At 41.6% G+C, this 19,091-nt stretch overlaps 1 protein-coding gene across 2 annotated transcripts in view; it reads left to right on the forward strand.

The window, feature by feature from the left end:
• The window catches only part of nova2 (NOVA alternative splicing regulator 2), a 95,340-nt gene extending 79,597 nt beyond the window's left edge, over positions 1-15,743 (forward strand). The window contains exon 5 of one of the 2 annotated variants that reach the window (XM_033631189.2): positions 13,002-14,982. In XM_033631189.2, the coding sequence (XP_033487080.1) occupies positions 13,002-14,024 (1,023 nt within the window). In that variant the 3' untranslated portion in view covers positions 14,025-14,982. Of the gene's footprint in view, positions 1-13,001 lie in introns of both variants that reach the window. The other variant, XM_033631190.2, reaches the window with a different exon arrangement.
• The last annotated feature ends 3,348 nt before the right edge of the window (positions 15,744-19,091 follow it).

Raw genomic sequence — 19,091 nt, forward strand, 5'->3', positions numbered from 1 at the left:
TGCCTTAGGTCATCTATTTTCATTTGATGCCGTTATCTTCATGCTTATCCATTATCTGAAGCTGCTACAGCGGGTTTTATTTGTCTGCTTCCTTACTTGTGCCACGTCAGCTTTGCCTGTCATACCTGGTGCAGTCAACTGTGCCATTTTCACAATAAAGTTTCAGAAGAAGAGAGGGATATGGGAGGGGAGGAGATTATGTAAAGACCAAGAACAGAAAGGGGGAAAGAAGGAAGGGAGAAAGGAGACACAGATGGGACATTGTATTATCTCACAGTTCATTACACAAACAGATTTTATGTCTTTTAAAGAGAGATTTTAATACCCTTGTACACTATCTGTAAGTACCTGCAGCATGGTGTTCTCTACAAATGATGTAAGAAGCTAGTGACCTTTACATCCACTTAAACAGAAAGCTCACCCATCATTATCATGTGCTTCTTCGTATACTTTACTGAAGTTACAACACATGATATTTACTTCATATTCAGCATCAAGTGGAAATATTCTAGATTTATTATGCATCAATTCAAAGTCTGCACTCATCCCAAATGTTCAGCAGGACATGTTTTGTATCTCTGGAAACTTTGGGTCCTGTGGGTTTGAGCGAGTCTTGGCTGCACACCATGCATGTAATGATGGAGCCAGCAGAGGGTCTAGCCCATTAAAGGAAACACACACAATGTTTAACAGTTTCCAAAAAAGTGATTCACAGTCTGAAGCGGCAACTGGCAGTCGTTCATTAATGCTTAATTTTAATTTACAAATCAGGAGCATGTTTAATGATTCAAGCAGTTGTGTTTTGAATTATTGAAGCACAAATATATTTAGTTTTTGCTTTGTAAACAGTGTGTTGAAATTGACCTGCTTCTTTGGCTGCTTTTACATTTGAACTTATTAAGGCAAGAAAAATCACATACAGTAAAATAATTTTTTTAACATTTCATGTCGAGTGTGTGTGCATCTATAAGCGCATGATGACAGTTTAATGTTCTCAGGAGAGGAAAATCTGTCCAGGAGATCACTCAAACTGAAACATTACAGGACGTAAGCCAGCCCTAACCCTCCCCATGTGTGCCTGCTATGTACACAGACTATATATTGTGTGTGTTCATGTGTGTATTGTTTGCATACCAGGAACAAAATGTTCCAAAATCCTGGTTGAGAAGTCAGAAAGAGCCCTGAAATCTCTGTGTGGTATGAGCACTATATATAAAGGTGTGTGGATTTATTTGTGGATGTGTGCGCATGTATACATGAATGTTCTTATCCAAGTTAACACTATGTCCCCTCGCTGTCAGTCATTGTACCCCAGCTCTTCTGTCCTGCTGTTATTTTTGACCTGCAGGGGGGTTTCTGTGCTCCTGGACAGGCCAGAGAATGGAAGAAGAAAGACGGCAAGAGAGACAGAAAAAGGCGGATGACAGGGTGATGAGGGAGGGAGAGAGAGAGAGAGAGCAGGGTAGAGGCAGAGGAGGAGAGAGAGAGGCGACTAAGCCTGTGGATCAGGAGGAGGCAGATTAAGCTAAAGTCCCCTGCTTAAGACTTCAAAGTTCAAACTCCTGCAGCCTCAACAGTTGTCTGCTGTCCTCTAGTTGCTGTGTGTGTGTGTGTGTGTGTGTGTGTGTGTGTATGTAGGTGTGCACTTACATCCCAGCGTGTGTATCTGTGTGTTGTTTTATGTATGTTTTTATCTGTTTATCTTTACACGTGGGATTGTAGGCACCTTTTTCAGGTAGGAATGAAATTGTGAATGAATGTGTGTCTTTGCGTGTGTGCATCTTTGCACACATATGTGTGTGTGTGTGTGTGTGTGTGTGTGTGTGTTGGCCTGTAGTGACAGCCTGACAGACGGCCTTGTGACCTGGATGGAACGCGACACAAAGTTTGGACGAGAAGAGACTCGTCATCACCACCAAGACAGCTCTGACATAGTGAGAGACAGATGAGGAAAGGAAAGAATGGAAGAATGGAGGGATGAAGGAGGGATGAAGGAGGGATGAAACATATGGAAAAGGGAGATAAAAAATATAGAGAATTAGAGGGAAATAGAAGAGTTTTAACTTTCAGGAAGCAGGTATGTGCATTAGTACTCCGCAACGGAGCATATAATCACAATTTTGACTATTTCTAATTAATAGTATGGAACAGGTTACAAATATACGAGTAAATCAAGGTTGAAGTGCTTTGACCTACAAGAAAAACATTTTCAGACATATATAAACATGCCAGAATATGTGAAAATAAAATATGAATTCATTTAATTAAGGCTGTCAAACAATTACATTTTTTAATTGCGATTAATCCCCAAATTTCAATCATTAATCAGTCATTAAAATTCCATTATTATGCATTTAAAAGCAGTTTTGAAGTCCATACAACAACGTAAAAGCAGTTATTGCCAGAGTGTCTTGATTGGGAATCAAATGAATGCAAAAGAATATATTTTATGATCTTGACTTTTAGATTGGTCAATGTGACAGCACTTTTCAGGGGGTTTAGTTTACTTTCTCTGTACAGGTCCTGTATGCGTGGCACTAGTGTTACCTGCTGTGATAACGTGCCAACCTGAGGACGTCCCTTAGACCCAAGTCTTCCACGGTGTTGACTGATCTGTAGTCAGTTGCCGCCCATCTAGCAAGTACTGTAGTGTTTGTAGTTTGATATAGTTTCATCCACAGGTGTATGGCAATAAACATTCTAAAATGGTGCTTTGCCGGCTTTGGTGATGCAGCTGCCTGCTGAGATCAATCTGCTTAGCTGCACCTGTAGGCTTCGCTCATAGGTGGTAGCTCAAACTCAAAGTACTTTGGTGATATTTTAATTCAGTATGACACAAGGTGCATATTACTTTTGACTTGACAACTGAACCGTCCGGCAGTGTTTTTTGACAGGACCTATTCAAAAGTGCAGTGGTGTTGTTATTTTCTGTGGCTGTTGCAGCAGGAAGTCACTGCGGCAGGTTGATTACAAGTATGGGTGAGTCTAAGGGACAAAATGCAGTCAACACGAAAAAAAAAAAATAAATGCATTTTGTTTGGACCCTAATCACATCGTGATTAACGTGTTAATGCTGACAGCCCTAATTCAAATGCTTGATGGGAGATGAATAAATGTACAGGAAGTCAAATTATTCTTATCTCACACAGTTGAAAAATATCTATCTGTGGGGTTTATTTCATTCAGGCATGTAAACTTTTATGCACTCTAAATGTATTTACAGATTTTTGTTACTCTTTGAGGTGGGATGATGCACAAGCAAAACTCTCAAATGAAAACATCAACACAACCCTGACTGAACCCCATCAAGTTATTGTTTTTCAGCTCATGGCGGTTATATTTTATCTGAAGGTGAATAAGCTTTAAGAGAAAACTCTTCAGAGTGTTTACCAATAAAACTGAGCGATGTATCATGTAGAGGCTGTGCCATTATGCATTCAACAAATTTATTTTTGATTGCTATTTGTCACACAATGTCTCCGCCAACTGAAACACTTCCAGCCTTCAGAGAACAGAAAAATCTTTTCTGTCAGCGCTCAGAAGGTTTTACTGAATTCAGCTTTTTCTGCCCAGATTTGTGTTTCATAAAATTAGGACACAGACAGAAAGGAGAGACGCCAGGGAGGCAGCGGACTGAAGCTGTGTGAATGCGTCTGCATGTCAAGGTTAAACCCTGACAAACTACTGCAACATACTGTGTGTGTGTGTGTGTGTGTGTGTGTCTATGCATATATGTGTATGCTGCCATGTTTGTTAACAGTTTGCATGTTTCCTCATTTGTTAAATGAGACATTGTTCTCTCCGATTCCCATGCTTCGGTGACCTCAGCACCCTGTTAGCTTATCACTACTACTTGGCTATGCAACACACACACACACACACACACACACACACACACACACACAAACTTACAGATACACAAAATGACTTACATGCTTTGGTTGATGAAGCGAAGCAGACATTTGCCCCCTCTGCTTCGCTTGTCTGTCTGCTTACAGGCTGTGAGGACAACAGGTCAGCTTCAGGACAACAGAAAGACTTCAGTGCAACTTTGTTAGGCAATGACTGTATGTTCCATCTTTCCAGTTCAGTTGCAATTTTTTTCCCCAATATTTTGTCTTCACTATGCCAGCAGCATGTGTGTTGCATGCGGTAGCAATGGTTGTTTCTCAACATGATGACAGCAAAGAAAGAAGGCGTGATGGAGGCCTTATAAAAGTTGTGTTAATCAGAACATGGCTCAAAGAAAAAGGCTGTCATTTTCAGAGTAGAAGAAAGTTTTTTGCAAAAAAAACAAAACAAACAGAGGAAAAGGGCTGTGACATTTGCTCTTGCTCAAAGGTAGAAAACCTAGAACACCGCTAACAGAATCTTGGTCAGACTTCATCAACACTGCTGAGCTTTACCGTTTGATCTCAGTATTTTCAATCTTCATTCTATTATACAGGCATTTTAGGTGAGAAATAGACAATACAGTAACATAATCTTGGTTTATATTTGATCAGCACTGCCTAGTTTTACAGGTTGATCAGAGTTTGAGAGAGTGAGACAAAGAGGTGGGTCTCTCTCAATTTGCCTCTATACTCTTTATGTCTTTGGTGGCGTGGCGTGCATACAAAAATGCTGAAGTAGGCCTACAGTGAGCAATCTGTGGTTCCAGCAGCAGCCGTACAGCCAGCAGTCTGAGCTGAGATATGAGCAGGGTGATCTGGGTGTAAGATGGAGGGAAGTTTACCACAGTTCATTTACACATACTACCCACATTGAAATGATATAGGTTGAAAATCAGCAAAGTATACCTTTAAGAAAATCACATTGCATTTCGATATGGCTGATCTACCTGGTAATATTAAGCGAAGCAGATCACCAATGTATCAGAGAATTATTGTCTAAGGATGAAAGATTTTTAATTGTTCAGTTATGTTGCTTTTCTGTACATTGATTATTCATTTAGAAATCCCAACCACTGGACTGAAGAAGGTTGACTTTTATTCAGAGAGATTCAGCTGCACCAGAAGCTGAACCAATCATGGAGCAAAATGGCGCTGTGGATGATGTTGAAGAAAACAAATTAATGATAGTGTAGTATTAAAAGGGACAAATAGAGGTCTGGCTTGTTCATTCATCATACCATGACGTTCATTCAACAAAAATACAGCATGAGGGTCAGTGACTCAGTCTGCTGAGTGCAGGGAGAAAGGTCACAGTAGTAGATGGGAAGCACACAGCTGCACACAAGGAATTAAACGTTCCTTATTCTGATGACAGGAAGCAGCTGCAATACTTTGAATTTAAACTAAATGACATTTTCACAGCAGACATTTTGACCTGTCATAGTAGGAAAAGCACAGGTGAAGCTGATAACATCAACAACGGCTCAGTCGCATTAAGTGTTGTAGTGAGCTTTTCCAGTGAGCCAGCATGCACAATACCACAGCCTGCCCTAAGTGGAATGTAACTATCTCAAATGGTATTGAATGCACCTGTGCTTTTCCTACTACGGTATGTCAAAGTGTCTGCCGTGTAAAAGTTCTATTTGCTGCATGCTTTGACCAGTTTAAGGTGGATTCAGGCTAGGGTTAGTATTTGTTGGTATTTTTATAAGTTTTTATTTTAATTTTGTTTTTAATTTTGTTTTTTGTTTTTAACTTCAGTTTAGTTTCAGTTAGTTTCCAGAGTGGGTTTGCTTGTTTAAGTTCAGTTTCTATATCTAAAAATCGTTTAAGTTTAGTTTTTATTGGTTTTAGTATTAGTTTTTTAAAATTATTTTTTATACTATCTCTACATTTTTTTTTACTTAGTTTTGTATGTACACAATTTTTCTTCAGTTAGCCTAGTTTTTATTATTTCAGTGAACTAAAATGTTTTTTGATTGTTCAGTCTTATTCACAGGTTGTCAAATACCAACGCATTTTCATCCCAAGTTGTCACATCCCAAGTTGTCATGCATATTCTTCTGCCTATGCTATTGACATTCCTGGACGCCGCTACCAACGCTGGGACATCAACAAAAACACATGGTTAGGTTCTGAAAGCCCAGGGTTGTTGGTCCCATCCATCACAAGATACAAGATACAAGATACAAGATTAACTTTATTGTCCCACAAAGTGATACAAATTTTCCTGCTCCTTATATTATGTCGTTACTGGCAATATACGTATTAACTTGAGCAGCAGTGTGTCATACTACAGCAACAGCTGCCGTCTAGCTGTGTTATGAACTGATGCCACCCGTCCACACATCATACTGCCGCAGCAGGTGCCGTATGCCTGACCAGCAGCATATCATAACACTGCAAAAGGTTCTATGTGGCCGCATTGCCAACTGACGCCACCCTAGGGCGTATCATACCACTGTGAAAGGTTGCTCTTGGCATCAGGTGTCTGTTGCTGAAGTCACTGACAAAGCGGCGGTATGTGACAAGTTGGGAATGAGAATAGGCTTCAAATACCAACACTCTGGGTTGGTAGATGGATCAAACCACCAACCCAAAGCTTCAATATTTGACAACCTGTGAATAAGAATCAACAATCAAATATCTTTCTCCAGAATTACATACAGAACTTTTAACTGGAACAACCTTGACTCATGCTCACGCAGACTAATTTAGATGACACCCAAAACCCAATAATATGGCAACAGAGCCCCGTCAGGTCAAAACAAGCAAAGACAAATTAGTGTCAAAATTTGTTTCAATAAAAACAGGCATATTTAAAAGAGCAGTATGTAAGATGTAGTGGCATCTCGTAGTGAGGAGTGCAGATTCTAACTAGCTGAAACTCCTTCCGTTAGGAATTCCTTTGGTGTTCATTGGTCAGGAAGTTTTTACTGTGAGCCAAATTATTCGCAGAGGTCTCTTCTTCTCCAAACAGACAAAGTAGGTGACTGAAACTGGTAAAAACACTGAGGAAAGCAGTTTCCTGTAAGAACTGTGTTTTTTTGACACTGCTCATCACAGAGGGGCTGCTAATTACTGTACCCAATGTGAAAATGACCCCACCTAGAGCCAGTGTTTGGTTTGTTTGTTCTGGGCTACTGTAGAAACATGGCGGTGTAACATGGTGGACTGTGTGGATGATGACCCCTATGTAAATTTAAACGGCTCATGATAAGTTAATTAAGACACGATGATTCTTGTTTTCTGCCAATATACCCCTGCCCCCCTGTATTCTACACACTGGACCTTTAAACACTGTTGGCTCAAAGTATAAACTATTAGCAGTTTGACAGTTTTGGCATTGACAAACCACCAACAGTCCAACCCTGAACTTGTTCCAAATTGATCTTGAATCAAATCACCCCACTCTGCTGTTGACATTGATTTGGGCTTATCTGCTAAGCCGGCATCCCTGCTGAAGTCAACACTTCCCATCCCTGCTCCTTCACAGTGTTTGCCTGAGTGTATTCATGAACAGGAGATTGGCTTTGACCTTCGACCTCAACCCAGCAGCTGCAGCAACAGGACGTTCTAGTCAGCAGCTGGATGGATGCCAAACCCTCCTCTCCTCTCCTCTCCTCTCCTCTCCTCTGTGGAAAAGTTTCTCCCAACAGATAGAAAGCTCTCCAAGGAGAAAAAACAAAAAGGGAGACACCAGAGATGAGAAAATGTAGAAAAAATACTGAAAACTTCACAAAAAAGCATTAAACCAGAACAGCTGAGGGGGAAAAAAAAAACATGAAAGAGCCGTCACTGTTGGAGCGACTGCCTGAATGCTGCCAACTGTCACATAATCTTCTTCTTTGTGGCGGCTATGCAGAAAGGTGCTGGGAGCAGAGGATTGTGGGTAGGTAGGAGGCTGGCTGGCTGAGTCGGCCATTAGAGCGCGCCGAACCAACAGCGTCAGCTAAATAAAACCAGGATGAAGATGATGATTTCACAATAAAATGCTCTTCGGACTGTGTGTGTGGGAGTTTGACCTTGTAAGAAGAGGTTTAAAAACCTCTTTAAATCTGCAAAAATTAGATGGAAGGAGAGAAAAATGACAATATGGAAAGAGAGAAACGTGAGGAAAGAAAGCCGAGCAGGCGGAGGAGGAGGAGTGGAGGCAAACGGAGAAGCTCATTAGCAGAGAATCAGTTGGATATAAAGATGGTAGATGTGATCATTAGGGCCAGGAGGGATCAGACATCACAGTACACCACTGTTTATCCTCCCACCAACACTCTGTGCATGTGTGTGCGAGAATGTTTCAGTGCAGAGGATGAAAGGGTTCATGGGTAAAATCTTTTTGGCTCCCTCCCTCACTCTCTCGCTTTCTTGCTGCCTGTCACTTCTTTTATCTCTCGTCTCCATTTTTACCCCCACCACCACTCGCTCATCACTGTGAAAACAACCATCCACAAAATGTCGCCACTTAAAAAAATAAAAACGTGATTGAATGCAAAATTAGACTTCAGCTGCAACGCCAAGTAGTTCAAACCTTTGCAGACCTTTTACAGCTGAAACTGATATCCTGCCATAATAAAAAATCAAGGGGGAATATTTCCATCTGTTGCATGAGGTGTGCACATTCCCATGGCGTAATTTGCTTTTGTTGTATGCATTGATGTGAATTGCATAATTTGTTGCAGATGTTGACCAATATACAAAACATTTTCAGTCATTAGAATAATACATGTAGAGGATTGTGCAGATGTATGGTGATTTGACCATATTGTGTTAATGTACTTCAAGTACAGTAGTTTAAGGTCCAGTGTGTAGGATATAGGGGATGTACTGGCAGAAATGTAGTGTAATATAATAACCATGTAGGGCTGCCCCTGACTAAGAATTTTCCTAGTCGTCTAATAGTCAACATTTAGGGCCTTTAGTTGCAATTACTTATTTTGAGTGGGGCAACACAATGGTTTGGGTTCAAGGTCTGAGAAAGTAATGCTTAAGTAACATTGTTAACACTGTGCTACATTACAGAGAAATACAAAACCATACTAATGAACCTTCATTAATATAGGCCTATATTTAATCTACAAGTGCACGTCACACACTGAGCCTGTTAATGACGCTGTTGACAAAGCATTAATTATTGTGCTAAGTGGCTAATGGGCATGTAGCTACTTACATGTTTCAGATGATGCATTATGTTTGCAGTCGACAAATGATCGGCACATTTTTGTCGGAAGAGTTTATACATCACCGGCTTTTGGTAAAAAAAATCCTGAACGTCTTGATCTTCAAAAAAAAGGGAGAGCACACATTAGCAGGTGCTGGGTTAGTGGCCTGTCTGCAATGAGCCACACGGTGATGAAGAAACACTGATTTGTAACATGAAACTGCTTTAATCAGTGTTTTTACCAGATTTAATCATTTGTTCTGGAGAGGAGGAGATCTCTGCGGATGATTCGGCTCCTGCTAAAAACACTGAGGGAATCCTATCTGGGAGTTAAGGCTTGGCACATGGGAGAAGTTTCAGCTGGTTGCAATCTGCAATCCTCACCTCTAGATGGCACACAATCCTACACACTGCTATTTTAACTTGTCTGCAAATGAATGAATAACAGTAATTATTAAAGGTTTTGGTGTACAGATTTTAAGAGTTTGGTGTCATCTAATGCAGTGGAACACAGTTAATTGGATTGATAAAGTGGATTATTTTATATGTGATTTTGAGTACATTTGCTTTGTATAAAAGGTAGCTTGATGTTGGAGCCAATCCTCAGAGCTTAACAAACAGAAAATAGAATGGCTCAGCCCCAGCAGTGTTCACACTTTGTTAGCACGTTGCTCTTCTCATTAATCTACACAGGACAGCAGATTGTAGCCGAGTCTCTGATAGCAGCAGGACGTAAACAGACATGTTGAAGGAGCCTCGCTGTGTACGTGCCTCACAGTAACAACACTAATCAATAGAAACGGGCTACAAACTGCCACTCGTTCTGAGAGAAAAGATGAATGAACAAAAAGGAAAAATGGCACCTGTTAATCCCACCGAGCGACACACTGACAACTCACAAACAAACACTAGCGGGGGAAAGATAATTCTCAAATATTAAACTCAAAGCAGCAAGAAGTGAATATTTGACGCTGTCTGCAGTTTTGAAGTCGCTCATATTATCGGCTCCCACCTGCATGCCTCTTACTAATTTTCTATTTCTATGTAAATTCATCTTCCTCCTCACGGAAACCTGCGATGCAGAGAGTGAGCTGTGGAATGTGGCGTGGCAACAGAGCACTGCATCGAGGCTGCTGCCACGCAGATGTAGGTTGGCTTAAAACTGCAGCAAGCAGAGGGAGGGAGGGAAGTAGGGAGGGGGGAGGGATAAAGGAGAGGGTGAGACAGGGGAGGTAATTGGAATGGCCTTCGCATTTTTTGTATTGTAAGTTGAATTGATTCCTTTCTCTTAGCATTTTTCTTTTTCCCTTTCTCCCTTTCACTTTCCTTTATTTCTCTCTGCATGGAAAAACGGAAAATAAAAAAATTGTGCATCTCGTCTTCTTCTCTCTCAGTTCACTAAATCGATCACCCCTCCCTCTCTCTCTCTCTGTCTCTTTCGTTTTATTGTCCTCTTTTCTTTATCAAGGCCAAGTCTTTTTATCTCTTCAGCCCTCCCTCCTCCTGCTCCTACGGCCCACACTCTCTCTTTCTGCTCTCAATATGAATATTCGACGTTCAGACAGACAGCAGATAGCAGTGGTAGTTTGCTCTGCAGATAGTGGGATCAATGCTAAGAGGAGAAAGCGCGCCACTTGTACACACACCCACATTTATTTGCGATGCGGCTAATGTGCTGCAGAAGTCGATAACATCTCCTGCAGGTGTCCTTGTTTGTGAAAAATGACTTCACCGCAACAATTTCTATCATTTAGTTTGTTTTGAAGAGCAAAGTAACAGAAGCTACAGCAGAAGTTTTTTCGTCTCACACTTTCCTCTGCTCTGTTTCCATTCAGCAGAGTGATGCTTTCATTGTGCATGGAGCTCAGTGCTGCAGCAGAGTGCGATGCGTCACTCAATGCTTACGTCAACGGAACAACAGCGAACCCTTCATAATCAGGTTCATTCAGACCTCAGGTCAGACCTATAGACATAAGATATGATGCAACAGAGAAATATAGACATCAGGGTTCAACTTTAGTTTGGTTGCCCATGGGAACTGTAGTTTCTTGGATTGAGTCAGGTTTTGTGCTCATCTTTTCGCAACACAGTGTTAGACAATGTGCCCCATCTCCCTTGATATTAAAGATTCTTGCTGATCACTGAGTACTGAGAGATACGGCGATGATGGTACTGCAGCCAACCTGAACAGATCGCTATTTGCTTTCACTCACTCATTTAAAATTGAGAAAATGGTAGAAAACAAAGTATTGCACCTATAAGTATAGATTTCAGAGGGTACACAGGGGACACATACCCTTCGTTATTTAGAGCATGTTTGCCCCCCCACCCCCAATAAAAACATGAAAGTGTTAGATGACACAATTTGATGTAGAAAAAGCACACATTTTTACCAGAAGGGTGAAAGTTAAGCATTTGATGCTTGAAATTTTCTGGTGGCATATATCCAAACCCCTGTTTCATGTGTGTCCCCACCAATGTCGAGACAAAACCTACACCAAATAATAATAATATTGAAATGTATTTTGGAAATGAGAGTCCTTGTTGGACAGCTGGGCAAAATTAACTAATAATGATTGTTTCATTGGTTCATCTTTTTCTTCTCAAGAAAACAACTGCAGCTTAATAAGTGTTTATATTATTGTAAATGATAATGGGCACTTTTCACTTTTTTCGTCTACATTTTGTAGACTAAATATTCAAAAGATTAATTATCAAAATCAACATATTAATCAGTCATAAAAAAAATAATTTCTTGCACCCCAGTTGAATGCTTAGGTTTATGATATAGTAACAATCTTCCATAGACAATTAGTATATTATGTAACAATTTCTCAGTAACTCTAAAAAATTTAAGTGCATCACAAGGAATAGTACAACAACAAGGATTCATCATTTGTACATGCAAATATGTGAAATTAAATATGCTGTGCTGGGTTTGGACATGGAAAGAGTGTGTGTGTGTGTGTGTGTGTGTGTGTGTGTGTGTGTGTGTGTCATCGCCTCACTCCCTTTCACTACCCTTTGAATGCTGGAGCTGTGTTTCCATGGCAACACTGACCCCTGGGAGTCAATGTTATTTTTTTCACACAAGTAGCCTCTTTAGAATTCCTCCCTCTCTCTCTCTCTCTCTCTCTCTCTGTCTCTCTGTCTCTCTCTCTCATGCATCCTTCCCTCCCACTCTATGTACCTCTCTCTACCTCTTCATCACCTGTTCTCTCACCGACTTGCACTTTATCTCTTTCTCCTCTTTTCTCTCCGTTATGTACCAAAGAAATGGAAAAAAACACTCTTTATTACTTAGATGTTCAGGTGGTGGAGACACGGTCATTGCTCAGTCCATAATGTTTTATGTCTGTTTCAGATCTTTGTCCTTCAGGACGTCCATACACTGCTGACACACACACACACACACACACACACACACACTCTTTCCATCAGGAGCTCTCTCTCCTTCCTCCTCTCTCTGTATTCCAAAGTGGTTCAGTCTCTCTCCCTCTGCGTCTTTTCTTTGGCTCTTTTTGTCTCCCGTCCTTCTCGAGGACACCTCTGAAAAGCAGTCCCTGACAAAGTCCTTTTCAGCACTGACCTTGCCTTTAATGTCTACTCTTGAGCCAAACGATGTGTGCACCATTTGATCGTGTTTTGCATGACAAAAGAAAGATTTTTCATCGCCAATCTCCATTGCATAATTCTTGTTTCTCATTTCACTGTATTTTGAATTAAAGAAGCGTTGTTATCATACATGTTAAGTCAGGTGTGACATTTGTGTCTCTCTCTATTGAATATATGCAGTATAGAAAACATAAGAAACAGCTGTCTATCACTCTTGCTCCTTCTTGTACATCTTCCCTTCACTTAGTTGATTTCATTTTGTACTGTATCTGTCACACAGCAATAATCTGTATATATTTTCTCTTTTTCTCCAACCTCCCTGTCCCTCCCACCAGGCTAAGCTGATCGTCCCCAACAGCACGGCAGGGCTGATCATCGGTAAAGGTGGAGCGACAGTCAAGGCAGTGATGGAGCAGTCCGGGGCATGGGTCCAGTTATCCCAAAAGCCAGAGGGCATCAACCTGCAGGAACGTGTGGTCACCATCAGTGGGGAGCCTGAGCAGAACCGCAAAGCTGTGGAGATCATTGTCCAGAAGATCCAGGAGGATCCACAGAGCTCCTCCTGCCTCAACATCTCCTACTCCAACATCACAGGGCCTGTTGCCAACTCCAACCCCACTGGCTCCCCATATGCCAACTCAACAGAGGTCATGCCAGCCGCAGCAGCTGCTGCAGCAGCCACAGCTTCCTCTCTGCTCGGCCAGGCCAGCCTGGCTGGGGTCGGGGCCTTCCCTACGACCATGTCAAGCCTCTCAGGCAATGACCTACTGGCCATCACCTCTGCCCTCAACACCCTGGCCAGCTACGGCTACAACACCAACTCCCTGGGCTTGGGGCTGAATCCCGCTGCAGCCTCAGGGGTGTTAGCAGCTGTAGCAGCTAATGCTAACCCAGCAGCAGCTGCTGCAGCTAATTTGTTAGCATCCTACGCAAGTGATGCGTCCACAAGTGCAGCTCATCCAGCGGCAGGTCTCGGAGGCTTCTCCCTGGGATCCCTTGCTGCTGCTACGGGGGCCACCAATGGCTACTTAAGTGCTGCATCGCCCCTGGTGGCATCATCTCTACTGGCCACAGAGAAGCTAGCAGAGGGAGCAAAGGAAGTGGTCGAGATTGCCGTGCCAGAAAACCTGGTAGGAGCCATCTTGGGAAAAGGAGGGAAGACGCTAGTGGAGTACCAGGAGCTGACTGGCGCCAGGATCCAGATCTCCAAGAAAGGCGAGTTCATCCCCGGAACTCGGAACAGGAAGGTGACCATCACGGGTTCCCAGGCTGCCACGCAGGCTGCACAGTACCTGATCAGCCAGCGAATCACCTATGAGCAGGGGGTACGCGCCACCAACCCACAGAAGGTGGGCTAAACCTGACAGCCAATGAGAAACGAGGAGGAAAAGAGGAAAAAAAAAGAGTGGGGGCTTGGGGGAGGAGTATAAAAAAAGTGAGAGTGAGAATGGAAAAAGGAGAGGAGAGCAAGAATGTCAGAAGGAATCGTCCATGCCGTTTTCTTCTGCGTGTTTTCAGTATTCTCTATTAAAAAAAAAAAATTTTGATGCGAAGCAAAAATGTGCTGAGAAGACGAGGAGGGAGAGGAGCGAGTTATCACGCTGAAAAACCAAGAAAAAAATGTGTAACATGTAAATAAGGTTTTATTACTTAACGTCTTGACCTTTCGGGATTTTTTATTGTTTTGTTTTATTGTTTTTTTGTTTTGTTTTGTTTTGTTTTGTTTAGTAAATTAAGCTGTCTGTTTGTCCGTTTGTGTATTGTGTGGACAAAGCTGAATGCCATGTAGACAGGCCGACTGCCTGAGAGGCTACAGGAAGTAGGGGGAGGGAGGGAAGGGCATGGGCGCAGAGGGGGTGAGGGTTTGCGTTTACAGGGTACAACCCTCCACCCCCCCTACCCAAAATCCCTTATGGAAACAAGCCTCACCCCTCCCTCCCCCTGCAGCCCACACCCGTCACCTTCCTGTAGGGTTTTTGTTTTTCTTCGAGTTTTGATTTGCCCCTCAGCCCCTTTCCCCGCCTCCTCCCAAAGCCTCTCTCACTACTTGCCCACAGCCTTGCCCCACCCTCACCCCTTTTCCCCATTTTACAAGGGTTTTATAATGAGCAAGACTGCAAACTTAAACCTGGTGTGTGAAAGAAGAAGCGTCCTCAAATCCCCCCAGCCCCTTTCATTCTCCCCCTCCCTGCCTATGATCTCACCTCCCCCCTCCTCCCTTCTTTCTGGAGGATGAAGGAAGGGTAAAGTGAAATTGGGGAGGGGTGTGGGGGGAGAGAATCAGCTGGGCGTTTCTTCATTTGCACACCAACCCCCTGTATACCCTGTGATGTATCCCACAAGCAGTGCAGCGCCGCAGGGGTGTTACGGCACATAGCGCCCCCCCATACGCAGCTCTAGTGTTTGAGATAGAATGCCGAGGCGCACGCTGATGACCTCACGTAGTGCGAAACCGACGAGAGTGATACTGTGCAAGCTGCGGCAAACACACAGGATCTATGGCATTTTTTGCAGTCTGCTGTGATAATTCTGTTAATGATATTGTCATGATTATTACGATAGGAATCATCACCATCGTCATTATTTATTAATGAGTTCACCCATAAAAAGCTCAGTTGTTTCGTTTTTTTTTATCTGTGAATTCAGGTTGACATGAATGTAAATGAGACTATTTTTGATTTGAATCTTTTTGTTTTAATTTAAGTGGATTGAAGATGAATAGTAATGTCACATAGTGTAATATATGTCTTATTTAAATCCAGTAAGAAAGCCGCCCCAGGCATTAATATCATACAGTGAAGGATCAACTTATATATCCAGTCAACGAGCAGAACAGGGAACACACATACACACATGCACACACACTGAAACAAAACACTATGATGCCATATTTGGTGCTAGAAAAGGGAATTCACCATATCTATGATGCAGACTGCAGTGAGACCTCTAGATTAGCAAGGAAATATCTGTAAACCACTCACACCACAGGCTGCAGTGCAGCGTCTTAGCAGCTATATTATTCTGAAACGCCTGGTCATCATGCTCGGCTATCCTAGCTCATGCTCCAAAATATCCCCACTGTTCTAAATCTTTAGTAAAATGCCCTGTTACAGTTTGCCTACAATGTAAAATTGTAACTGAAATGAATAATTGAGTTGAGCTGAGACAAATTCTCAGATGAACTGTTACTGCTTAGCCTGTGGTCCTCTTTAGATGAACCCAAACCACAGGCTAGATCAAGCAAGAGCACTTAAGACTCACAACGTACTACTGAGAAATGCAAACATTGAGAAAAATGTAACACTGAAACATGACGAGGGAACATATTTCATCTGCAAGCCTCACTAGTCGATTTGCTATTGTAAGACGGCATGCATATCAGTAAAGGAGATTAATAGCCTCACTGATCTTTGCCCTTATCAAGCAACCTCAACCGACTGCAGATGAGGTAAAGGGCAGACATGAGAGATTTTCAACATATGTCCAGGGAGTTGAGCTCGTTTCTGCCTCTGGCAAACTGCAGGTCTCCCATGGCAACAGGTTTACTGCCCACTGTAGACCCAGGAGGCTGCTGAAGATGCTGTTGTTTCTTTTGTTGTTAATTTTTTTGTTTGTGTCGTGTTATTATTATTATTTTTTTTTTTTTTTTTTTTTTTTTTTTTTTTTACAATCGGAGTACACTGAATTTTTTGTCTTAATGCACTGTGAAGCGAGGGAGCGGTTCTCCCTGCCTATGAGGTCAGGGATGTGTGCTGTAGACGGCATTGCGATTGGATGGTTTTTGTATGGCAGGGAAAAATAAACACATATATGAAATATATGTAGAATGCATATGAAGAACTTCAACAGAAATGTACGTCATATCTGAATACTGAAGGAGGAGAAAGAGACTAGGTCGATGAAGAGGATCAATCAATTGAGGTCACGAGTTGAGATCAATTAGATTCTACTTACCTGTTGTCCTGGAAAAGTGTTTTGTAATTAGAGGGTGGGATGTTGGGGGAGTGTTAGGTGTCCAGTAGCAGATTAAAGAGACTGGAACAAATTATAAATTCACTTTTCTATCGCAGCTGTGTCTTTTTCATAAACAGTTGAAATTGATAATGTACTGTACATCCAATGGGCAAATCTCTGGACAGATATTTAAGTCCAACAGGAGTTAAAGTGTGACGGAATGTGAAATGCCAAAAGGAGGAGGGGGTGCATTTGATTTATTGACCTAAACAGCCTGGTGAGGGGAGGGAACTCCTCTAAGTTTAAAAAAACAACAACAGACTTTTAATTATTTTTAAACCAATCCGGTCCAAAATCCTCCACTGTGCTATCGAATGTGTCACTCTCTGTTGGAGCGCCAGTGAGGGTTTATCTCCACAGCTTGGTAAGGAGGCTTCTTTACTCCCATCTAACACCATCCACACTCTCCTCACCCTCCCTCCCACCCGTCCTCAGTCCTCCAGTGCACTCCCATCCTGACACCCCCTCTCCTCCTACTACATCGCTCCATGGGTGACTATGTCTGGTGTTACGATCAATGCATGTCTGCTGCTTGCCCTGACAAACACCACAGATTGAGTCTCTCTTCGCTTTGCCTCCTCGGGCGGCTGAGGCTCGGAGACACCCTGATGCACCACCATCAGAAAATGACCACACCTGCAGAGGAAGTTAGAGTTGAGGCTGGCAGGGCACAGTGTACAAACACTCTTAGCTGTAGTTTGGATCAGTGCGTTTTATTTCATAATACTGAAGAGAAACATTTGGAATACCTTGCTGCACAAACATAAAACATACACATATCGTGAGGGAATATTTTGTCATTGATGGGGTTTGACTGGATTTATGTTTGATATTTTGTGGCAAAAACCTCATGAGACCATAGGGAGATTGTTGTAGTAGTAGATAGTGTGCTGTTGTTCCACTGTAGAACTGTACTGTGCTGTGAGCAGTGAGTAATGATTTTACAGTTTATATTTAGTTAGCATGTTAGGTCAAGTATGAGCAGGTAAACTATCATTTATAAAGCAAAAATGGCAAACATTTACTGATTACAGCTTTCCAAATGTGACGATCTGCTGCTTGTATCATTGTATCATCAATTGAATATGTTTGGGTTTCGGACTGTTCGTCAGACACAAAAAAAACAATTTGTAGACTTTTCTGGGAACATGTGACAGGCATTTTATACTTTTTTTCTAAAATTGTACAGGACTTAAATATTGAATTCATTTAAATTAATATTTCAAAGATTAATACTGAAATGAAAATTAATTCCTTGGACAAACCTGCTTGTATGGGAAATCAATGGTTTGAGATTCTTTGTCAAAAACACAGCATTTTTAGTTTGTTGTCCAATTAGTCTCATTGCTAGATTACTTTGGATGCAGCACAGTGTGTTTACAGTGGAAAAACAGGTGCCAGTTGAGCTGATTTATACTCGACGGATTTCTTTTTCATCTCATTAATTCAACCTTAGAAAACATCTTTTCTTGGTCTGTCTTTTACACAGCGGCCAATCTCTTCAGTTATCTTAACGTTAGGGGATCGAGATAAAATGTGATGAGTACTGGAAGCAATACACGTAGTGGCATGTCGTCCTGTCCTTTATCCTCTGTCTGCCGTAGGAGCTTTGGATTTAGATGTTGAGTAGGTTTACATGAGTACAATTTTTTTTAATTTGTGGAAAATGCTGCTATTTAATAATAACTGATGTACTAAAAATACAAGGTTAAAACATATCGAAATCTGTCCTCTAGCTGGAGAGCCTAGTCTCAAGTGGCAGTGTAATACAAGCTCTATTATAAGCTGATGATAAGTTAATAATAGTGTAATTCTAACCTGAACAAGTTAAACCTGTGCCAAAATAGGTATTTACAGAGTGAAACTGTAAATGTGTTGATTTAAATCACATTAGATAAGAGGAGACATACTTTTATATTAAGAAAATGTGAAAAGTGCCAAATGAACCATATTTATAATTTACGTAGGAAGGGAATAGTCCATGTGACACTTTTTAAGAACTAAGTAGACTGTCAAAATGCCTCAGTATAGCAGTTTGTTTAAGCCCTCTCTGTTCCTGCCACAAGAGGACGCACCGCCATGTTAGCAAAGTGTTAGCCAGTCCTCTGGGAACTACACGTCCCAGAATGCAACAGCACTATGACTTTGGGGCTAGACAAATCAATATAGCGATAGGTTAGCATAATTATGCTAAATAAAAAATGTGACTTGATAGCATTCTTAAATACAGCCTTTTATAGTTACAATGAAAATGTATTTTGTGGAAATAGATGTTATCTTTTTTGCACGTCTATATTGCATGATATCAAAGTGAAGCGTGGACTAAAAAAGGAAAAAAAAAATCGAAGAAACAAAAAAGAAGTGATAAAAAAAAATTAGGCAGTGTGTGTCATTCATTTTTTCGGAGACAA

Source organism: Epinephelus lanceolatus, chromosome 4 (genome assembly GCF_041903045.1).
Source record: "Epinephelus lanceolatus isolate andai-2023 chromosome 4, ASM4190304v1, whole genome shotgun sequence".
In the NCBI taxonomy this organism is placed as follows: Eukaryota; Metazoa; Chordata; class Actinopteri; order Perciformes; family Serranidae; genus Epinephelus; species Epinephelus lanceolatus.